The 24459-nt window shown below is 40.7% G+C and overlaps 1 protein-coding gene across 1 annotated transcript in view; it reads left to right on the plus strand.

Moving 5' to 3' along the window:
* The first annotated feature begins 226 nt into the window (after positions 1-226).
* Positions 227-24459, plus strand: part of USH2A (usherin) — a 571967-nt gene continuing 547734 nt past the window's right edge. Inside the window, exons 1-2 of the mRNA XM_073338913.1 lie at positions 227-711; positions 8001-8166. Coding sequence (XP_073195014.1) covers positions 227-711; positions 8001-8166 — 651 coding nt within the window. The remainder of the gene's footprint in view (positions 712-8000; positions 8167-24459) is intronic.

Consider the following 24459-nt stretch of genomic DNA (forward strand, 5'->3'; position numbering starts at 1 on the left):
CATGGGCACTGTTTGTTTGTATTGGTTTACAGATGCTGGTGGTCACCCACGTCTGTGCAGTTGGCCAGAAGAACATCCGTGTCCTCTGAGAATGCAAACCTGCCTTGGTTTCCCAAAGATGAAACTCTGCATCATTTGAGAACCACGCTCTTGAAAGCATTGTTGCCGAGATAGGTGATATTATTTATTTAGGGATGCTTTATCCGCAGGAGACTTTTTTGTAAACATGAATTGCCTGGTTCTTTCCTTGGGCGGTGGCTTCCTATTTCATGCCATTGAAACATTACTCTTAGCTTATTACGCCTTCTTATCATTGGTTAGCTCACAGGGACATTTCCCCAAACTAGAAAACGTGGGAGCTTTCAAGAATGTGTCTATTGTGCCAACTCAAGCAACGTGTGGATTGCCAGACCAAAGTACTTTTTGTCACAGTTCTATTGCTATTGAAAGTATTCAGTCCTGTACCCAGCGGTTTTGTATTCAGGAGTGTCCATATAGATCTTCACCTGCCTCCTACACTGCACTTTTCTCAACAGGCCTTGGCACTTGTATCACAGAAGACAAGAATGATTTGCATCCAGGCTCCTCCATCAACTCTCTAAGTTTTATTTTTCGTAATCACAAGGATTGTTTTTCTACTCCCCGCTCTCAGAGGCTCACAGCATCATTTACATTAACTGTTTGGCTGAAACCTGAGCAAGAAGGTGTAATGTAAGTAGTGTTTACTTTCATGGTGCTCTGAAAAATCATGGTAGTCGAAGCTGCTATTACTGTGCTTTTTAAAATTTAACAAAGATGCATTGTAGGAAACTATGAGACATTTAAAAAATTATATTTCAGATCAAGGGCTTCATTCTCTGCAAATATTAAGGCATATGAAGACTGTTCCTGCGGTGTTTACTCATGAGTAGCACCATTAATTTCAATGGAGATATTCATATACAAACCCATATTAATTTTTTCAGTTAAATGTATTTGAACCTAATTTATAATTAATTTTTTTAAAGATTTGTAAATTTTTTTTTTTTAAAAAAAAGGTTTGTGCCCTTTTTTTGCTTTGTTTTTAAGATGGATGAAGATGACCTAACATTAACCCCCTAGCCCCCGATCTGCTTTAAAAAAAGTTGAAATATCAGGAGTATAAAGTCTGGTTGTCACAGTTTTGTTGGAGGATTTCTGCCAGGTTTAGGGATAGACAAGGTGATATCTCTTATTGGACAATATTCTGTTGGTGAAAGGTTAAGGGATGTTTATTGAATTTGAAAGGGTGCTAAACCTTTTAACAAAGGCTTATTTTATTCAAAATGTTAGTCATTGAAGTTTGAATAAGTGTTAAAAAATGAAGTTTTAAAAACTGACTAAAAATTCCGTCTTGTTTCAATTGCTTAAATTTCACTCTCCTAGCAAACATGATATCATTATATCAGGTCTCCCATCAGTCTTTCAGCCTGGAGAGGACCTGAATCTAATGTAAAACACAAGCAGGTTGTTTAAAAAAACAACTTGTGAGGCTGCCTTTATACTTCATAAAGAAAAGCCCAATCCCCAAAGTTTTCCTCTTTGCAGATGACCTTTAAAGTATAGTATGCAAAAAGCGTAATATGTTCATTGTGGACATATATTAAAAATAAAATGTTTCCATATCTGTGGAATCTTAAAATCTAATATGCTCCTCTGTACCATTTTCGATAGTGATTGTTTATATTTTTGTACTTTACTCAGCTTAGACAAAAACTAGAATACATTTTTTTCTTTTGTTTCTAGTCATTTTCACTTCTTGGTTTTCATACAGCATGGCAGAGCTATGGTGTTTTAAGCTCACAACATGTTGAGATGCAGTGCGTAATTCCCTTGCCTTAAGCCGTGGACCACATATATGTATTGATATTGTGGTCAAAATTAGTGGTTGAACCTGAGACCTACAGCAACAAAAGTGCAGGTCCTTATCACTTGTGCTAAAGGAGAAAGTCAGCTGTGATACAGTTGAAGGGGGTTATAGGTTATAACTGCTGTGACAGCATATTACATACAGTACCTGTAAAGACCAGTGCCTCCTGAGCATCTGAAATCCACAGAAGTTAAAATCCAACCTGGGGTGCTAATCTGTAACAAACCGATGTCTACATACATACAGACGATAGGGTTATAAGTATAGAACCTTCAGACAGAACCAAATGTAAAGCCCCTTCAACTTGATCTCAAGGAATAATTGTAGCCCTGATGCAGCAAAGTGCTCAAGATTTACTCCGGGGGGAATTCTGCACCACTGTGCATGTGCAGAATTTATGTCCCCCATGGATTTCTTCGCTTCCCCACAGAAAAATGACTTTCTGATGGGGTAGCAAAGGGAAGCCACAAGAGCAGTCATCCGATCCTCCCCAGCAGTATGTTTCGGGTGCCCAGGTAAATCACTGTGGGGCAGGGGGCAAGACTGGGGAAGACCCGGCTGGTGGCTCCTACCCTGTGCCTAAGCTCAGATGCTAGTCCTGCCTGGGCTGGGGAGGACGGGACTTCCTCTTCCCCTGCACGGCATCCGGGGCTGTGTCAAACCCACCCCCTGATTTCTCTCCCTGCTAGAGGAAGCTCTGCAAACTGCCCCCCATGCTTCCTGTACCCATCACTCCTCAGGGGGAGACCCCCTCATACCCAGACCTTCCTGCCAAGCCTGACCCCTATACACCTAGAACCCTTCCTGACAAGCCTCACTCCTCCTGCACCTGGACCACCCCAATGAGCCACATGCACCCAGATCCCCACCCTGCTGAGCCCCAACCAGCTGCACCTGAGCCCCACTCCCCCAGCATCTGGACCCTCCACTGAGCTCCCCACCTCCTGAGCCCCCTGCCAAGCTCTATCCCCCCACACCCTCCTGCTGAGCCCCAACCACCTTCACCTGGACCCCACTGCAGAATTCCATTATCATTGCACCCAGAACCCCCCCATGTGCATCCAGATCCCCCTGCACCTGGATCCCCCACTGAGTGACCCACACCCAGATTGCACCATACAGAACACTCTGAACCTACACCCCCCACACTAAGCCCCTTCACATTTGGATCCTGCCTTGCTGAGCCTGCCTGCCTACACCTGGTGTACCTGGCACAGAGGGGCAGGGTCCTGGTGTGTTTCTGGGGCAGGCCCAGTCCTTGCGCCATGTCACGGTTGGGTGCAGCCTCACTGCTGAGATGGTGTCCCAAGGAGAGCTGCACAGTGATCTCCCACCTCTGTGCAGTCAGTGGCTTGTGCTCTCCATAGAATCATAGAATATCAGGATTGGAAGGGACCTCAGGAGGTCATCTAGTCCAACCCCCTGCTCAAAGCAGGACCGATCCCCAATTTTTGCCCCAAATCCCTAAATGGCCCCCTCAAGGATTGAACTCACAACCCTGGGTTTAGCAGGCCAGTGCTCAAACCACTGAGGTATCCCTCCACTCCAGTGCCATGCTGGAGCCTCCACATTTATTTGACAATAAGATTTGCAGAATTTTGCAGAATTTTAAAATGTGTGCAGAATTTTTAATTTTTTGGTGCAGAATGCCCTCAGGATTAAAGCGTTTGGTTAATTTTAAACAGATTAGTAATCCCATTGAAGTAACTCAGTGTGGTACTGAGACTACTTGCATAGAAATTCATGTGATTAATCATCTTCTTAAAGTTAAGCATGTATTTAAGTGCTTTGCCGAATCAGGACCTCTGTTAGATAGTAGCAGTCATAGGCAAGGTCTTATGCCTGGTTCTTCATTGGCTTCCTCCTTATGTTGCACTCATTTTGCAGAAGCATAAATGACTACACAAGGGGAATATCTAGTGCTTTCAGATGTGGAATATCATGGAGATTTACAATTTAAAATCCTAATTTTAATGTTTCTGTTCAATGTCTGTATTGGATACCGGGAGTTTCTGTGACTTTGGCCATAGATGTTCAGTACATATACATGCATGTTATGCTGATAGACCGTAGTTGATTACAAACTGGTGGTATAGTAGAGTGAACTTGGAACAAAAGCTCAGCACGTCATCAGACAGAGGGAGTGCTTGGAGTATTGTGTAGATAGACACATTGGACCAGCCTGGTCACATAGAAAGCCAGTCAACCACTTAGTGCCACACAAACAGGCTTTGAAGTCTGACTCAGCAGGCATGTAGTCCACAACACAAAAGGCAACATCACCAGAGCTGATAGAGCTGCATTTTTTCCTTTTGTTGTACTGGGTGTGTGGTGAACCTTTCCTTACATGCTCATAGCAGTAGTAGGCCCTGTATCTCAGAAAAAATCTTTATAGGACAGAAAGAAAAGGAGTACTTGTGGCACCTTAGAGACTAACCAATTTATTTGAGCATGAGCTTTCGTGAGCTACAGCTCACTTCATCGGATGCATACCGTGGAAACTGCAGCAGACTTTATATACACACAGAGAATATGAAACAATACCTCCTCCCACCCCACTGTCCTGCTGGTAATAGCTTATCTAAAGTGATCATCAAGTTGGGCCATTTCCAGCACAAATCCAGGTTTTCTCGCCCTCCACCCACACACACAAATTCACTCTCCTGCTGGTGATAGCCCATCCAAAGTGACAACTCTCCACACAATGTGCATGACAATCAAGTTGGGCCATTTCCTGCACAAATCCAGGTTCTCTCACCCCCTCACCCCCTCCCAAAAACCACACACACAAACTCACTATCCCACTGGCAATAGCTCATCCAAAGTGACCACTCTCCCTACAATGCGCATGATAATCAAGGTGGGCCACCCCCAGCACAAATCCAGGCCTTCTCACCCCCCCCCCACCTCCATACACACACAAACTCACTTTCCTGCTCGCAATAGCTCATTCAAACTGATCACTCTCAAAGTTTAAATCCAGGTTAAACCAGAACATCTGGGGGGGGTGGAGGGGGATGGAAAAAACAAGGGGAAATAGGCTACCTTGCATAATGACTTAGCCACTCCCAGTCTCTGTTTAAGCCTAAATTAATAGTATCCAATTTGCAAATGAATTCCAATTCAGCAGTTTCTCTCTGGAGTCTGGATTTGAAGTTTTTTTGTTTTAAGATAGCGACCTTCATGTCTGTGATTGCGTGACCAGAGAGATTGAAGTGTTCTCCGACTGGTTTATGAATGTTATAATTCTTGACATCTGATTTGTGTCCATTTATTCTTTTACGTAGAGACTGTCCAGTTTGACCAATGTAAATGGCAGAGGGGCATTGCTGGCACATGATGGCATATATCACATTGGTGGATGTGCAGGTGAACGAGCCTCTGATAGTGTGGCTGATGTTATTAGGCCCTGTGATGGTGTCCCCTGAATAGATATGTGGTACTCCTTTTCTTTTTGCGAATACAGACTAACACGGCTGTTACTCTGAAACCTGTCTTTATAGGACAGAGACACACTCCAAATCCCATTTGACATAACAGGAGGGGCACTGAAGTGGGAGCCAAACTGACCAAGGCGTCACACAACTGCCTTGCAACACTTAAGGAGACAGGAAATGCATCCGATGAAGTGAGCTGTAGCTCACAAAAGCTTATGCTCAAATAAATTGGTTAGTCTCTAAGGTGCCACAAGTACTCCTTTTCTTTTTAGGAAAGTATTAGTCACCCATTTTACAACTAGCTTAACTGAAAATTTACCCAAGTACTTCAGGCAGTGTTGGAATAGAACTCTGATCTCAAATATAACAGACCAAGTCGCGTCCATTTTTTCTCACTGTCTTTCAGAATGAATCCGCCAAATCTTTGTGCTTCCCTGTGCTGTTTGAAATGTGTTCTAACCATTTGATCCCACTTTGCTCCCAGAGCTAGGAATAGAACCCAGGAATGTAATGTTGAGAGACTGAAAGACTCCATAATAGAAAGACAAATATGCACCCAAAGATGCAGAATTAAGATTGAATGGGTATTTACTAAGTTTACAAGTTTCATGTTCTTTTAACATACATGTTTTGTATTTATATTTATAGGCCCCCCCTTTTAAGTTAGCATTTTGAGAAACTGAGGAAAGAATAGCAAGAAAAAAGATAAACACTAAGATTTCATGTAATATAGAAAGTTGTCTTTGTGTAACCATTACATCTGGAATTTAAAAAGCTTTGCATTTCTCTGCTTTTGGACAATAAAGGGGTGACCCACTCACCCTTTCCTGGTTTGTCCTCTCTTCCCTTCCACCTCCCCCTTCTGGATGCTATAGGTCACCCTCATTTTCTTTTTGAGTATCGGAGATGTGTGTGTTCTAAGAATTTCACAGCCAGGAAGTAGGTCTCTGTGTTTTACCAGAAAGTTGGAACAGTTACAGAGAATGGCTGTTCCTTTTTATAGGTCTGGTTGGAATGCAAAGTACCATTCCTAATCAGAACTGATACCGTTATGCCTATTCACCTATTTCACCTTTATTGACATCATTTCTCCCTTACACACACACACATCTCACTTTCGTCCTCTTCTTTTCAGGGGTGGGTCACAATTCATATCTGTAATTTCCAGTTTTCAAAATTCAGTACATCAAGGTCACTTCCCTTCTTAAAGTCATGACACCTGTGGGTATAAAAAATGTGGGGGGTGTTTGTTTTAGATAAGTAAAATAAATAAATCTTGGATTATCTAACTATTGTTTATCTAGAAACTGGGTAAATCCAGTTCCTAAATATTTTGCTACTTAGCTGTGTCTTTCCCTCACATGTATTATCTACCAGAACTAGCATGTTTATAGGCAAACAAAACAATGAGAAGACCAATCAACAATATATTAAGAAATGTGTTTTTAGTAAGTTTGGAAAATAGGAGTTTGTGTTTGGCAAGTAAATTTTATTGACAACATCCCTGGGGGCTAAAAAGAGTAACAGCCAACATCCATTTATTTTTCTCTTAGTGGTTTTAAATGTGAGTCAGTTAATGACAAAGGTACCTTTACCAATAAGCCAGCTGGTGTGATACTTTTGTGTGTAGGGGGCAGAGTGGACAACATAAAGGAATGAGATTTAATAGCTAATAAAGTATATTGGAACAAATTCTTATTTCGCTTGCTTCAGTGAGGTCTATGGAGATATGAGTGTAAAACTGGTTTAACTCCTGATTTACTGCGGTGTAGTTGAGATCAGAATCTGGCTCTTCATGAACATGTTCATGGATGGGTGAGTTGAATTCTGCCAGAATGGCTTGATGGCTTGACAATGGAATGTAAAGCTTTTCAGCTTTGGATTGCTCACTCAGTAGTGCTTAAAATACCTACTGTCTGAAGCCTCTTACGTAGCCTATTGTCTGCTGCGTAGCTTCCGACAACATGGTGGTATGTGGTAAAACTACTTTCAGCTAGATATGTGATATGAATTTGTGTGGCCTCAGTCCAGTCCCTTGTCCGTCAGTGTCCACATTGCATTTGGTGCTAACCTGAAATCTCAGCAGAAAAGCTAAGGATTGACTGAACAACCTTCTTACAACTTGGGGGCTCTCTAGAGAAGGTTGAGGCATATCTACAGATCAATGTGGGGGAATCTTGCACTGCTTGTGACTGTGCTGCAGCTGTTCTGTGGGAAAATATTGGCCTTCTGGCGCATATATTCACTTTATTAAAATTAAAAGAAAGTATGCTAGTGGCTTAGTGCCTTATCAGGATGCAGTATTGTGCAGCTTTGTAGGAAAAGTACAGCAAAGAAACTAATGAGCCAGAAGTTTCAATATTAGTTTTACAGACTATAGCCAGCCACCATGTTTTCTGTCAGAGATCCATGAATAAAGGAAGCGAGACTGTGGGGAATAAATTGCAAATAAAGATTCTCCTTTCAAGTTATAGGGGGTTTTAGCAGAAATATTTTTCCTTGTGTGTAGTACATTCTGTGACACCTCGGTCACTGAGCATCCGCTCAGGTTGTATTTTTAACATTTTATTTTAATACATTCTGATTAGCATGACTTTACTGCATAGCACCTTGGCTTGAGTGTGTCTATCTGTGTGCCTCTGACCTTACGTTGTTTTTCTTGGTTATTTCCAAAGGTGTGTGATGGAAAAGGCTGTTGATGGGCAGACTGTGTTCAAACTCACAGTCTCTGAAAAAGAGACCATGTTTTATTATCGCACAGTAAATGGTTTGCAGCCGCCAATAAAAGTAATGACACTGGGGAGAATTCTTGTGAGGAAATGGATTCATCTTAGCGTGCAGGTGAGTAAAATAAAAAAAAGCACATTTGGGTAAATGCAGGAAATGTGAGAGTGGTATATCTGCACAAGCACCCAAACTATAAGGAAAATATTAATTAATGGTAAATTGGGGGATCCTGCAGGAGATGGTAGTTCTTGGAATATTGTAGGATCAGGCCCTTCAAGTAAATTTAAGTAATTTGAATACATTTGGGCACAGATTTTGAAATAAATACTAATTTAGCATTGTTACAACTGCACACACTCAACCTGGTAAAGCAGGACTAAAAGCCTCTTCTTTCAGCCCCACAAACTCAAAGCTCTAGCACTGGAGGTAAAGGAGAACTCCTACTAGTAGTAAGTATCATAGGCTCTAGAGGGCAATGTCTCACTCAAATATAGATACAAAGGCCACGATCCTGCAAAGAGTTATGCATGTGCTTAAGTTTATACACTGTGGATAGTTCTGTTGCTTAAGACAGACTACTTATAATGTGCAAAGTTAAGCATGTGCTGAACTCTCTGCAGGATCAGGGTCAGAGCAAGTACATTTACAACACTGAACTTTTATTTGTATTAAGTGTCATACACAATTATAAAGACAAAGCCCCTGCAACTTAAAAATTAATTTTCTCATGGCATATCAATTTTTTAATGATTTAAAAGAGATTGTGAGGTTCAAGCAACGTTTTTTGTTAAATGTATTTACAAAAATCAGTCAACAAATACAGCAGAAACTAAAATACTTTAAATTATTTGTATATCTTTGAATTCCCAACAGACCATACTAAATTCTGTTTGTAAACCAACTTCAATTAATAATTTAATCAACGTTAACTATCCTGTATTGAAATGTTTTTCTTCAGTTAGTTTATTTTACCTGTACTATTTAAGTTTACTTGGTTAACGATACAATCAAGAAATGGCTTCAGTGCATTCTCACAACTTGTTAAATAGTATTGACTGTGATTTACATTTGTAGTGCTGATCCTCCTCACTCATAAAAGCATCCAAGCCATCCTTGGTTTGTGGTGTGGTTTTTTTTTTTTTCAGTTTTCATTCTTCTGAGATAACAGCATAGTAGTGTGAATAAAATTTTGTCTGTTGGATTAAAAGAGTGACCTTAAGGTAGAACTAATGAACTTTACACTTCAGACACTCAAAGGGTGCTATATTACTGCTATGGCTGTCAGCCACGTTTTGTACTAGCTTCAGAAGCTGCTAAAGGCTGGGATAGCCAAGTGAAGAGCAAATGGACCAGATTTCTTAAAAAAAAAGAAGTTTTAAATTGCATTAAAAAAAAAAAAGCTCCTCACCATTTAGTCCTTCATTTGTCTGAGGCGGCGCTCTCCACAGTGGAGTTCTAGTAATGCAGCTTGTGGCCTCCCTCCTCTCTGATAAGGAAGTACAGCCTATTGAGACGTGGGGAGACTATTGACTGAATCCTTTGCTGCGCTGCTCAGATTAGCATACAGCCTTGCATACTGCGACCTGTAGGCCACAACTTCTTATGAAGGGTGATAATGTCAGCAGCCTGTCTGATATATTGTAGAGTAGATGTGGCTTTTGATCTCCAGGCAGTGTGCATTGAGGCCTTTAGTTTTGTAATGTTTTTGTAGTCCCTACATTTATGTAACTCTCAGCAAATGATAAAAGGAACTAGTTTTACCATTTTGTAAGGCTGGGAAGGTGGCAAGTTACCAATTTTTTTGGGCGGGGGGGAGAATGACTGCAGAAAAGAGAGGCAGTAATGTTAGTGTGGGCGAGACTCTGCTAATACTTGTTAAACCAATGCTTAATGTCCAGTAGCGGACTGGATGTTTCCAGAAACCTCAGCAGACTCAAGCTTTGTCTTCACAGCAGTGGGGAGGGGAGGGAGTGTTCTTAAATCAAATTTAGCTAACTCAAGTTAAAATCCTAGTGGAGACAAGGCAGTCTGTCTGTTTTCACATGAGTTAGAGCATCGAGTTAAACCCCAGGTTCCTCAATATGCTAACTCAATCTGTTAACTCATGTGAAAACTACAGCCTTGTCTTCACTAGGATATTAACTGGAGTTAGCTAACTTAAATACACACCTTTTATTTTGTAGTGAAGACAAGGCTCAAGATTGATCTGATTAATTGAACATTATGGAAAAAGTTTAGTGCCATTCTCTGACCAACTTGATTTTAAAGTGTATATTTGTTAGGTACCATGAGTTTTGAACCCAGGCTTGTGGGGCTGATGGGAGGCTTACCCTCTGCACCACTGAGCTGTGAGGGCTGATAAGGGAACTGTTGCTAGTACCCCACCACTAGAAGCTACACCCAATGGTTCAGTGGGGTCAGATGACTAACAACAGACCGCTGCTTAAACACCACTGGTATAAAATCTCCTGTTTCTGTCCCATCCCTTGTCTGGGCAACTAATTGCTAGGCCTGTTGCTGCTCAGAGCTCTGAGACCAAATCCCTGACTCCTTGCCTGGCTCCTGCTCCTGTTCCTCCTATCTGACTTGGTTCTTGCTACCACATCTCCTGCCTGTTCCTGTTTCCTCGTCCTGACTCTTGTTGCTGATTCCGGCTTTGCCCCCTTGGCGTGACCATGACCCCAGCGCTACTCCTGGCTGAGACCACTAGGTCAAACAGCCCATGTTATGGGCCCTCATAGCTTGCTCAGACCAACCTTGTCTCCCCTGGGACATTATTGTGGAACTCCTTGACTGAGTATGGACACTGCTGGGGCTTTAACCCTGCTGTCACCCCAGGGGCCTCTGAGTCCACAGGAACAGATGGCTACCCTCCAGCCAGAAACTGAGGGACCAAGCATGGTAGCTGCAGACAGGAAATAGTTCCTTGCAGGAGCAAGCTACAGCGCTCAGCATGACTGTGGGTAACCACTCGGCTTCTCGTATAACACCAACTTGGGTGACCAGCCCCAGAGTTCCTTTGCGAGAGAGAGATGGTGGTATCTGCAATAGGTTTGCAGGTTCATTACCTATTGCAGACTTCTGTTTATGTTTCAGCCCCAGGAGTACATCACAGATCAAGTTAAGATGGGGCTAGTACTGAGCTTGCCTACAGAACAGAATCACCCAGTACTGACCAACTGGGATTCATATAAGCCTTTGCCATTATTTTTGATGACCCTCACAAAGTCTGCATGGCAGAGACTGCCTTACCAAAGCTTAGGCAAACGCAGGGGTTAGCCCCTTCTTATGTTGGTTAGGTTAGATGCTTGGCCATAGATACTGCCTTGAATAATGCTGCATTCCTCCATCAGATTTGGCTTGGCCTTTGCAAAGAACTAAAATATGAGCAGGCACAGGTGGACTCTTCCCCACAAGTTTAGAGGCCTTCATGGACCTGGGCATCCAAATAGACACCAGACTGCATGAATGGAAACTGGAACGTAGGAGGACCTCACCTACCTCTCACCGTTACCCAAAGCTCAGCCCTCAGGACCCAAATGAGCTCAGTTTTGGTCAAGCCATACCAAGCCGTACCTGCCTATCACTGGGCGAACGAGAGCACAGAAGACAGGAGAACTCTGCTTCTGTTATGGAGGAGCAGAGAATGTGGTAACATGTCCTGTCAAACGCACTGTTAAGACAATGACAGGGAAGAGATTAACCCCACACCCAGTCGGGGACTCAGGCCTGAGTACCACCAAGAAGAAACCCCAAGATTATGCTAACCCAGGTGTTCCTTATCCATCTACACTACTGCAGATTCCTCTGCAATTGAGGATCCTGCAGGTGGTGACTGGGGAGCATGGGGAAGTCCTATGGTTTACCCCTACTTTCTGCTTGCATTTAGCCTGATTTTTAGGGGCACCTTGGCTCATCCGTCATGATCCCCATATTCCGTGATCCCAACACATCATTACCTTCCTGACAAGCTTTTTTAGGGAGAATTGCCTTCTCAGTCAAGAACTCAAAACCCTTGAAACCAAGCCAAGGGGTTCCCCTTCGGCAAACCAGATGTTCTCCCACGTGGTGGCAACCCTGTTGGACCGAGAAACATAAATCCTGCATGATGGATCACGTCTTTCTGTGAAGTACAAAGGACTACCAGGATGTTTTCAAAAAATGGAATGCACACTTGCTACCCCCTCATCATGTTTATGATTGCCCCATTGACCTTCAGCCCAGACCCACAGTTCAATTCAGGCATATAAATTCTATGTCCAAACCAGAGCTAGCAGCATGAAGGGAGCACCTCCAGTAAAACCTAGGTAAAACTGCAGGTGCTCCTGTATTTTTTGTGAAAAAAACTGATGGCTCTTTGAGACTTTGTGTAGACTACAGGGCACTGAACTAAATAACTATATGCAATCAATACATTTTACCATTAATCCCAAGGCTCCTGAACTTAGTATGGGCATCTTGAGTGTTCCCCGAACTGGACATTAGAGGAGCATCTAATTTGAATCAGGATGGGGTATGAGTGGAAGACAGCTTCTAGAATGAGGCATGGACACTTAGAATATTTGGTAATACCCTTTGGGCTCACTAGTTCTCCTGCTGCCATCCAGCACCCGATCAACAACATATATCAAGATATCCAAGGCTGGTTTGTAGTGGCATATCTAAACAATAACTTAATCTGTTCTCAAAGTCAAGTTATCCATGACCACTATATCCATGAAGTTCTCACACAGCTGTGCCAGCATGGGTTATTACAAAACTGGAAAAGTGAATATTTGACCAATCATCCATCATCACATTTCTGGGGTTCATCCTCTCAGTACATAGACTACAGATGGACCCTTGGAAGGTATCTGCAATTTGATTTTAGGCTGAACTCCAGACAATTTGAAACGTCCAAAGGTCTGTGGGGGTTTGCCATGTTTTATAGGTTTGTTCACAGGCCTTAGCTGCCATCCTTTATAAACATGGAAGGTTTCTTTGGCCCCAGGAGGCTCACCAGGCCTTTGAATGCCTGAAGATAGATTTCCCATCTCCCCTGGGGCTGGTCCACCCTGACCAACCCATTGTCCTTGAGACTGATGCCTCTGATGTAGCCATCGGGGCTGTACTATCCCAAGGAGCGGTGCCCAGTGCAAGATTCATCCCTGTGTGTATTTACCACAAAAACTCACCCCACCCAAATGCAATTATGAAAGAGCAGACAAGGAGTTACTCGCCATCAAGGCTTGATTTTGAGACTTGGTGACACTGCCTTGAAGGGGCCAAACACCCCATCATAGTCTTAACCAACCATAAGAATCTAGAATATCTATGATCTATCAAGGTACCGAATCAGTGGCAGTTGGGTTGGGCCCTGTTCATCTCAAGATTTGATTTCACAATCACATATCATCCAGGCAACAAGAATGGCAAGGCTGGTGCCCTCTCACAAAAAAGGAAATATTATACAGAAGCAGCTAACCCTGAAGAACCACCCTTTAAAATATTAAAACCATGCCATTTCATTTGTGGGTCTGTATCTTTGGACTTCCTTACTATGCTTTGAGCAACCCTCCCTAATGATCCGCATCCCAGCCCAGGGCCCTAACAATGGCAAAGTGGTTCACCACTGGGTCAGCGGGGATCCGCCCACAACACGCTAACCTTGTTTCAGGCCCACTCTCAACCAGACTGTTGCGTGGTTTCCCTGGGCTGCTTCCTATTCTCCTCCTTGGGTGTACCTCCTTGCTACACCCTGTGTACCTGTGAACACAAAATCCATTGCTTTGCTCCTTTTTTTCTCAGGAAAAATGTGAATCATAAAAATGTGGTTCAGAGCATTTGTGGTCTACTGCTTACAATAGTTACTAGTATTTTATACAGCCCTATTTAATATGTGCTGTAATGGTGCCTTAGATTCATTAAAACGTAGGGCTGGAAGGGACTTCAAGAGGTCATCATATCCAACCCGCTGCGCTGAGGCAGGACCAAGTAAACTGTCCTAGACCATTTCTAAGAGGTGTTATCCAACTTGTTCTTAAAATTCTCAAATATCCGGGATTCCACAGCCTTCCTTGGAAGCCTATTAGATAACTTAACTACCCTTAGAGTTAGAGATTTTCCTAATATCTAACCTAAATCTCACTTACTGCAGATTAAATCCCTTTACTTTTTGTCCTACCTTCAATGGACATGGAGAACAATTGATCGCAGTCCTCTTTATAACAGCCTTTAACATATTTGATGATTGTTCTCAGGTCTCCTTTTAGTCTTCTTTTCTCAAGACTGTGTGTGCAGTGTTTTTAGCCTTTCCTCATAAGTTTCCTAAACCTTTTAAGATTTTTGTTCTGTCCTTTTCTTTCTCTCCAGTTTCTCCATTTCTTTCCTAAAATGTGGCACCCAGAATTGGACACAGTACTCCAGATGCAGCCTCACCAGTGCCGAGTAGAACAGGACAATTACCTGCTGTGTCTTACATACAACACTGCTGTTAACACACCCAGAATATTAACCTTTTTGCAGCTGTATCACATTGGCTTATATTCAGTTTGTGATCCACTATAATCCCCGGATCTCTTTCAGCAGTACTACCATATAGCCAGTTATTCCGCATATTATAGTTATGCATTTGATTTTTTTACGTAGGCGTAATGCTTGTCTTTATTGAAATTCATTTTGTTGATTTCAGACCAATTGTCCAATTGTCCAATTTATCAAGTCATCTTGAATTCTAATCCTGTCATCCAAAGTCATCCCTCCCACCTTGGTACCATCCACAAATGTTACAAGCATACTGTCCACTCCATTATCCAAGTCATATATGAAAATATGGAATAGTACTGGACCCAAGACTTATCACTATGGGACTCCACTAGATACGCCTTCTCAGTCTGACAGTGAACCGTAGATAAATACTCTTTGAGTACGGTCTTTCAACCAACTGTGCACCTACCTTATAGTAATTTCCTCAAGACAACATTTCCCTGTTTTGCTCATGAGAATGTCATGTGGGACTGTGTCAAAAACCTTACTAAAATCAAGATATATCAACTCCTTTGGCTAGCTATTCCTCTACTGAGTATAAAGAACAAGTGTTTGGGGAAAACTCATCCCTGGTATAATTCCATTGAAGTCAATTGAACGATTGAGTTACACTAGAAATGAATGTGGACTGTTACTTTAAAAAAATATATGTTAGTGTAACTAATGTTTCTCTAACCAAGATGTGCCATGCTTACTTTACATTAAAAAAAACTGTATACATAGAACAGGTATACAGTTGTGATTTTTTGTTTTGTAACTAATGTATACTAAAAAAAGAAAGAGCTATATCCCATTCCCTTTGAAGTCAATGGGAATACTCTCATTGATTTCAGCAGATGCAAGATCAAGTCTTTAAGGTCTGGGAAACCCATATGAGTTAATTCTACATGTTTTGTGTTGATTTACTAAGATTTATTGCCTCTCTCATTTAGGTATATATTCCCAGACACAAAACTCTGTTAAGGTGTATAATAGAATTAAGGTGGAGTATAAAAGAAAGTTACAAAAACATAAGATTTCAAAAGTAGCAATGAAAACCCAGAAAATTCATAGTTAAAAATGAACTTAAAAGAAACCAATACATTTGAAAGTATAACAATGGAAAACACATGCACCCAAACTGCTTTAATTTTGCCTCATAGTGATGCTAACCTCAGATCTACAGATCTTTGTATCAACAGCTCTCTCTATTTTTCTTATCATAGTCACTGTTCAGAGTCCCACATTTTCCCTTTGATAGTTCAAGATTTATTTAACAAATTAAAGATGGAATTTAAATAAGGATTCCATAGATGCATCCTAGTCTGCTGAAACAAGAGGTTCTGGAGAACATGTCAGATTGATGTGTTTGTTGCATATTTAGTGTCTGCAATTATAAAAATAATTTTTTTACTAACCTTTATTTTGCCTGCTCATATCTGCGTAACTCTGCCATGTTTTGGCAGACAGTAGCACATTAAAAGCTTTAGAAAGAAAGTTTAAAATCTAAATGCAAAGAGGTAACCATGACTGAATTACTCTCCTGGGAGCAAAATGCTCTTAGAGTGCCTATTGAAATCAGCATTATCATTTCAATACATGTCAAATATGAGTCATTTCCTAGTTTAGGCAAAATTTCTTTATAAATCTTTAAATCTTCCAGTTCTTTCAAGAAAAGGTTAAAGTACTTATGATTTAATGAGACCGCTTTACATCATAACTGTTTGACTATCAAGAGAAAACTTGTCCTTTCCAATTTGTGAAATCCTTTTATTTTCTGTACAAGTTTTTGACTACTTTACATTTTATATTAAAAGCCAAGAACCCAACTGTGTCTTGAAAGAATTGAAAACAGTTACCTTTTCTCTATGTACATACAGAATATGATTTCTTTTGTATAGGCCAATGCCTGACATGCACCCCAATTTAATGGGAGCATAGGCTAAAAAGAAAGGAAGCCACTTAATTAATTAAATCACTTTAGTCTCCTGCATGTTGTCCTCTTTCATTTACAATCCACAGCAGTTTGTGTCTTCAGAAAAGGATGAAATCGGCAATACAAAAAGCTCTAGTAAATGTATTTACCTTTTTTGCTCTGTCAAGGTTCCTTCCCCACTCTGAACTCTAGGGTACAGATGTGGGGACCTGCATGAAAGACCCCCTAAACTTATTTTTACCAGCTTAGGTTAAAAACTTCCTCAAGGTACAAACTTTGCCTTGTTCTTGAACCCTCTGCTGCCACCACCAAGCGTGTTAAACAAAGAACAGGGAAAGAGCCCACTTGGAGACGTCTTCCCCCAAAATATCCTCCCAAGCCCTACACCCCCTTTCCTGGGGAAGGCCTGATAAAAATCCTCACCGATTTGTACAGGTGAACACAGACACAAACCGTTGGATCTTAAGAACAATGAAAAAACAATCAGGTTCTTAAAAGAAGAATTTTAATTAAAGAAAAGGTAAAAGAATCACCTCTGTAAAATCAGGATGGTAAATACCTTACAGGATAATCAGATTCAAAACATAGAGAATCCCTCTAGGCAAAACCTTAAGTTACAAAAAGACACAAAAACAGGAATATACATTCCATTCAGCACAGCCTATTTTACCAGCCATTAAACAAAAGGAAATCTAACGCATTTCTAGCTAGATTACTTCTTACAGGAGTTCTGAGCTGCATTCTGATCTGTTCCTGGCAAAAGCATCACACAGACAGACAGACCCTTTGTTACCCCCCTCCAGCTTTGAAAGTATCTTGTCCCCTCATTGGTCATATTGGTCAGGTACCAGCGAGGTTATCTTAGCTTCTTAACCCTTTACAGATGAAAGGGTTTTGCCTCTGGCCAGGAGGGATTTTATAGCACTGTATACAGAAAGGTGGTTACCCTTCCCTTTATATTTATTACACGCCCCAAACATGTCTAACATTTATTGAGCGAGCCATGCTTATTTTCTCACATGCAGCCCCAGCATACAACATAGAAATACATGTACTGCATTACAGACTGCTAATGTGTTTTGTATGTATGCTAACAGACCTGTGTGTGAGGAAATAAGCTTGGCTCTCTCAATAACTGATTCATCATTTAGAAACTGTTATGATTACAGCCCACTCAGACATTGCTTTTGACTTTGCAACTTCGGGGGTCTTCATTTATACTCATGCCACCAGAGTCAGAAATGCCAGTGGTGTTCGCTACTTATTCTCTTGGGCCACGACGTGTGGAGTATGGACTGCTTTATGCTGATTGAAAGCTCTCTGGTTATAATGATTTGAGGTCCTTGGAAACCTGGCTATTCCCCTCAACCTCCTATTATCTCTTATATTAAAGCTTCATGCTTTAATAAATCCAGAATAATATAATCATGATTAGCTTGCATGATTTGCAAGATTGGACCTATTGTTTTTTAAGCTGTGACTGGGAGGATAACACATATCACTTCCTCCCAAAGCAGGAATTTAATGCTGTTACAGGGTGTTGAAAGAGTAGTGTTACCAATATCCTCTTTGCAGTGTCAATTGTCAGCTACAGAACTTGGTCAAAAGACAAATGAAGTCAATGGAGACTTTCCATTAACTGCAGTGGGTACTCACGAGATCAATCGCTTGAGTGACCAGTGCTTAGACTAGGAATTAGAGCAAGGCTTGTCAAAGAAATGCCTTGCTTGTCTTTCTAGTGATGGCTGTAACAGTTTCCATTGGAACACTAGTAGGGATTTGATTATATTGGTTATGTGAAACTGCATCAGGCTTAAATTTGTTATACAAATGATTATTTCTCTGTACAAAACTTGGTGGCAACCAATTGTCTTATTTTAGTATCCACATTAGAAAAATCAGATTAAGAAAAATGATTTAGATGCCTTTTTCTAAATCTTTATCTCTAAAAATAAAATTCAGCAGATATAGTAGTGTTTGGTGTAGTTTTGGGCGGTTTGGGAAAAAATATAGATTCATAGATACTAAGGTCAGAAGGGACCATTATGATCATCTAGTCTGACCTCCTGCACAATGCAGGCCACAGAATCTCACCCACCCACTCCTGCGAAAAACCTCTCACCTATGTCTAAACTATTAAAGTCCTCAAATCATGGTTTAAAGACTTCAAGGAGGAGAGAATCCTCCAGCAAGTGACCCGTGCCCCATGCTATAGAGGAAGGCGAAAAACCTCCAGGGCCTCTTCCAATCTGCCCTGGAGGAAAATTCCTTCCTGACCCCAAATATGTCAATCAGCTAAACCCTGAGCATATGGGCAAGATTCACCAGCCAGATACCCAGGAAAAAATTTTCTGTAGTAACTCAGATCCCACCCCATCTAACATCCCATGACAGTCCATTGGGCCTATTTACCATGAATATTTAAAGATCAATTAATTGCCAAAATCATGTTATCCCATCATACCATCTCCTCCATAAACTTATCGAGTCTAAGCTTAAAGCAGATAGGTCTTTTGCCCCCACTGCTTCCCTTGAAAGGCTATGCCAAAACTTCACTCCTCTGATGGTTAGAAACCTTCGTCTAATTTCAAGTCTAAACTTCCCAATGACCAGTTTATATCCATTTGTTCTTGTGTCCACATTGGTACTGAGCTTAAATAATTCCTCTCCCTACATGGTATTTATCCCTCTGATATATTTATAGAGAGCAATCATATCTCCCCTCAACCTTCTTTTAGTTAGGCTAAACAAGCCAAGCTCCTTGAGTCTACTTTCATATGACAGGTTTTCCATTCCTCGGATCATCCTCGTAGCCCTTCTCTGTACGTGTTCCAGTTTGAATTCATACTTCTTAAATATGGGAGACCAGAACTGCACACAGTATTCCAGGTGAGGTCTCACCAGTGCCTTGTATAACAGTACTAACACCTCCTTATCTCTATTGGAAATACCTGGCCTGTTGCATCCCAAGACCGCATTAGCTTTTTTCACAGACATATCACATTGGCGGCTCATAGTCATTCTATGATCAACCAATACTCTGAGGTCCTTCTCCTCCTCCGTTCCTTCTAATTGATGCGTCCCCAGCTTATAACTAAAATTCTTGTTATTAATCCCTAAATGCATGACCTTGCGCTTAATAAATATATATAATAAAGCCAAGTAAATTGTATTGAGTATGCTCAGTGTTGGCCTGGAACCCAGGATTTTTTCATTTAAAAAGAAAAGCCAAACCCTTTTGCACATCCTCCTGAATAATTTTACACATTTTATAGAATAAACAGCATTAAAAATAATCAGCCCAGTGAGCCTTAATCTAGTGACCATTTGTAATATGCAATAAAACCATTACTGCAATTTACAGCTGATGGGATACAGCAAATATGGAGCCAACCAATGAATTAACAAAAGAATATTTAACATTTCTTCCAAGATTCTGAGAGTGCTACATAACCTGGCGTGTAATAAAGTTACAGTGTGTGCTAATGTTAAGCAGTCTACCCACTCCTCATAGGAGTATGAGTGGGAAGATGAAGGTAGGGGGTGGGAAAAGTGTTCTGAGTTCCCAAAATAGGTGTTAAAATTAATAATCATAAAGGATTGTGTAACTTTAATTAAAAGAATTAAGAGATGAAGAACTGGTGTGTGGTTTTCACAGTCACCCTGTACCTAAATTAGAATCTTTCGATGCATATATCTAATTTGAGATGGTCAGAAATCTGGAGTCCTAATGCAAAAGAAAATGTAAGCAAGGCTTTCATTAGACTAGAGACACCTTGACTCTGAATTAGTCTGTTGAGTGCATGTCCATGTACGTACCTTGATAAACCTCTTCCCAGTTATCTATTGATTGCAGTGACATAAAATATGTTTATACAGCTATATGAGTGCTTTTCCAATTGGTAGACATGCTGTATTCCCTGAGGCTCTCTAGGGAGCAAACTGTGAGAGTTACAAAATATCTGAGTATATCTGATGTCAGTATTAGTAACAAAACATCAAAATTGTCCTGAGTTAGTACCTGAAACCTTGTGTTGAAATTTAACTGGAAGCTTCAGAAATGTAGTGAAATGTTTAGAGCAGGCTTTGATTTCCTTTTTTTTAATGAATTATTGAATAATTTCAGGTTTTTTTGTGAAAGAAAAGCCAAAAATCAAATCAAGAAATTAAAGACCAGATTTTCCAATTGTCCTTAATCCAGCCTCCATTTCTACATGTGCAATTTTCTGTCTGCAAATACTTCTGCATTCATGTTTTGAGTGCTATCACCTCTGCATACAGCATTTGTAGAGCAATAGAAAGTACATATGCAGATCCCATCCATTGTCTAAATAGGTTTTGTGCATATAAAATGCAAAATGTGTATGTTCAGGTGGTAGTATTCAAAAAAGGGTGTGTAATTCTCTCGCCCAGGCAAAAATCTTCTCTTCTGTGCCCAGCGTGAATAATTCAGTTTGAAGCTGGGAAACTCTGTGGAGGAAGCTGAGTCTGAGAGAAGGCAAGATGGGAACAGTTAGGCACTGGTGCAGAGGACAAAATAAGAGGGGGAGAAACATGAATTGAAAGCAGAATTGTTTATCGCTTTTAGAATGAGGAAAGACTTGATCTTGTTGCAGAATACAATGGAAAGCTGTAAATAGAGGAGTGGTGTAGTTCAAGCAGTAGGAGAAGATGATTTTCTGGTTATGCTGCTAGATAGTGCCTGGCCATTGCCTGGATGTTCAGTGTGGGTAGAGGGGCACTCAAGGGCAGGTCCCTCGTCTCTTCTCCATCTTCCTGCATCCATTGAGCTGGCCAGAAGCACCAGATAGCTGTCTGCATATTCCCCCTTCATACTGGGGAGCTGAGGGAGACGATGTCTTCTGACCCAGAATTCTGCTCAGGATTCCCCCTAGTCAGTGTAGTGCTGCACCGTGTTCAGCACTGGACAGTGCCTAAATAGCACAAAATTGCTCACATATTGACTACGTCCTGATCAGATGACTAGAAATAGGTCTATAGTCGTTAATGTCATATGTATTAATCATTGCCTACTGATAGCTGTTCACTTCCTTCATCTATGCAAGTTGTTACTTATTCTTTGACTGGTAAAATACAGAGACTTTATTTAAAACCAACATTACATTTGACATCTACACCTTATTACTCATTTACATGATTACAGATAGTTCAGGGACAAAAATCAGAATCAGTGATAGCACTGTATTTTAAACAGATTTAAAAAAAAAGAAAAAATGCAATCTTATGAGATTATCTCAAATGTACTTCCAGAGCTTTTTGTTTCAATTAATTTTGGCAAGTCTATTTTATGTAGCTGTTTTAGCTTCTAAAAGGCAGCTTGTTGAATCCTTAATACTTGTCTCTTTTCATGTTACTATAGTGATCATTGGTGCTTGGATCTGATTTGTTCTGTGACTTGGGAAAAATAGAGTTATTATGCGGCAAGAAAGCAATGGTTCTCCATCTATTTTCAGATCTGATTACTAGGATCCTCTTATGTTTCATTGTTTGGAACTCATTAGCAGCACAAGTTACTTGCTTTTCTACAGTTGCATATGGAAAGAGCAAAGGCTGCTAAAATAGTAGTTCGAGAAAAGCTTATTCGTTAATTATTTAAAGTTTTTCAGAATGTTTGTTTACAATTTGAGCTTACATCCCCCTCCCCCCCCCGCGCAAAGTTTATGGTTTGTTCTCTCCTGAGGCATCTTAATAGCATAACAGAGCACTACTAACCGAGGTAATAAAGAATATTTTTATTGCCACAATGCTGTTTTGGGGTGGAATGCAACTGAACTACAATTAACAATTTTAATCTTGTTTCATACTAATAGGCTTATCTACACACCAGTAAAGGATTAAGTGACATTTTCAGACTCTTACTTGCAATTCTTGCCTATAGAGCATAGGGGTCAATTCAGCTCTGATTTGACAGATGCTCTTTTACAAATTTTAAAACAATAGTCAATCTTTGCTGATAAAATACTAATTCTTTATCAAAATACAGACCTGTTTCATAAGTTTCCTCTCTTCCTAATCTGTCATCCCCTGGCTAGTTGGTCAGGTAATCAGATATGTGATTTCAGTCAGATTTTAGACCTTCTCACAACAATAAGATTACCGTTGTCCAAGTAAATAATGGTACACTTGATTGTTATTTTGGATCATTCTTCTGCTAAGTGCTACTTGACATTAAAGCATTTTGAGAGAGTTATTCAGAAGGTCACTATTAGGTTGTCTGTAGTCCCTGAAATACCTTCAGGGCAACACCATGTTCTGGTTCCCTTCTCATCTCACAGTCTGAGGTTAAATATGTATTAATACATGGCTTGTTCTTGCACACCAAGTTAATTGCTTCAGGAGCACACCAGGGTTCCATTGTTGGCCCCTTCTTTTCTTTTAATTTACATGGTTCTTTGGGGGATTCAAGCTGAACTAGTGGCACTATGCACAAAAAGAAGACTTGGATTGAAGGAAAACCATTTCCCGTTGAGAAGGGATTAACATTGTAGGAGATAGTGAGAAAGAAAAGTAAAGGAGGGAAAAGAGAAAAGCTAAATATCTTTTATACAAACGCTAGGAGCATATGTAATAAGACTGCTGAATTGGAGTGACATGTTTTCAAGGATAAGAAAGATATTACTGGAAGAAGAGAGACAACCAGGAAAATGAAGGGGGATTTAAAATACCAAGCTACAGAGTTTTAGTGAGGGAAGAGCTAATATGAATCTGGAAAAGAGGTAGTAATATTGGTGAGGGATGACACTGAGTCTTCAGAGGAAAAAAATCATAAATATTTTGACTGACTCAACAGAGATGGTTTGTATAGAAGTTAAGGACAATACAAGGTAGTTGTAATAGACCTCCAAGTAGCCAGAAAAAATAAATCAGGAAATGTTTATTTCCAGCATATAATAGGCCCCTAAAAAGAGTGAGCTTTTGATCATTTGGGAAAAGGGGGAATCTGGGGTGAAGTTGTTAGGAAGTATCCCAACTGATCTCTATGTTAAAACTACAAAGGATAGCATGGTTCCAGTGCAAATACAAGATTGCTGCCTTTATGCAGTTTCTTAGACAGACTATACAGCCAGAGTATTCTGAATATTATTCTGGGAGAGAATATAAATATGAATGTACAAATGGAGATGAAGAACAGGCAGGATCAACTGATCACAAAAATCACTAGATTTGAAATGCTCTTGAGGGTATATACTAGATAAAGGAAGCAGCCCCAAAGTCATTGATTTTAGCAAAGCTAACTTTGAAGGAAAGCAAAATGCTCCTGGGATTTTTGCCTGAAATCTTGTGATGAATGGGAAATCTACTCCACAGGAAAGGAAAGTATACATTGTACAAAACACGTAGAGAGGCTGAAATTAAAATTCATCCCAGTTAAGTCAAAAAAGCGAAAGGCTGATATGGGCCTGAGGCAAAAGAAGGAAAGGCAAAGAGACAACTTGCCCCTCCTGACCCTGTGCTTCTCCCTTCCTTCACTGTTCTTTATCAGTCCTCCTCTTTTCCCTTTATCTTTCCCAGCCCTTTTGTTTTATGACAGTTCTGTCATTCTGGTCCCCAATGAGGTTTGTTCCTCAAGCCCCTGACTATTTTCCAGTACTTTTTTTTAGTCCTGCAGTTACTCGGAATGTAGGCACTATCATTGAGGGAAGTGAGAATGAGGGCATGTCTCTGCTTCCTCCAAAACATTTTAGTGTCCTCCTCAACATGGCTGCGGGTCTCATGTGTTTGTGGTACCCCTGAAGCCTTTTAACATGGTTGCATCTTAGAGGAATAGGCCCATTCCACTGAATGCTGAGGGGAAGAATGTAGATGTAGGAGCAGCTCAAGGCAGATAGATTGATCTAACACTTCCTGTCGTTTGTGTGGCTATATGCAATTTTTTGAAAAAATATGGCTGTCATGGATTGGAACAGCTGGCACTGTTGTCAAAGGATTTGTTTCAGTTAGGGTTC

The sequence above is a fragment of the Lepidochelys kempii genome, chromosome 3, assembly GCF_965140265.1.
Source record: "Lepidochelys kempii isolate rLepKem1 chromosome 3, rLepKem1.hap2, whole genome shotgun sequence".
NCBI classification, from domain to species: domain Eukaryota; kingdom Metazoa; phylum Chordata; order Testudines; family Cheloniidae; genus Lepidochelys; species Lepidochelys kempii.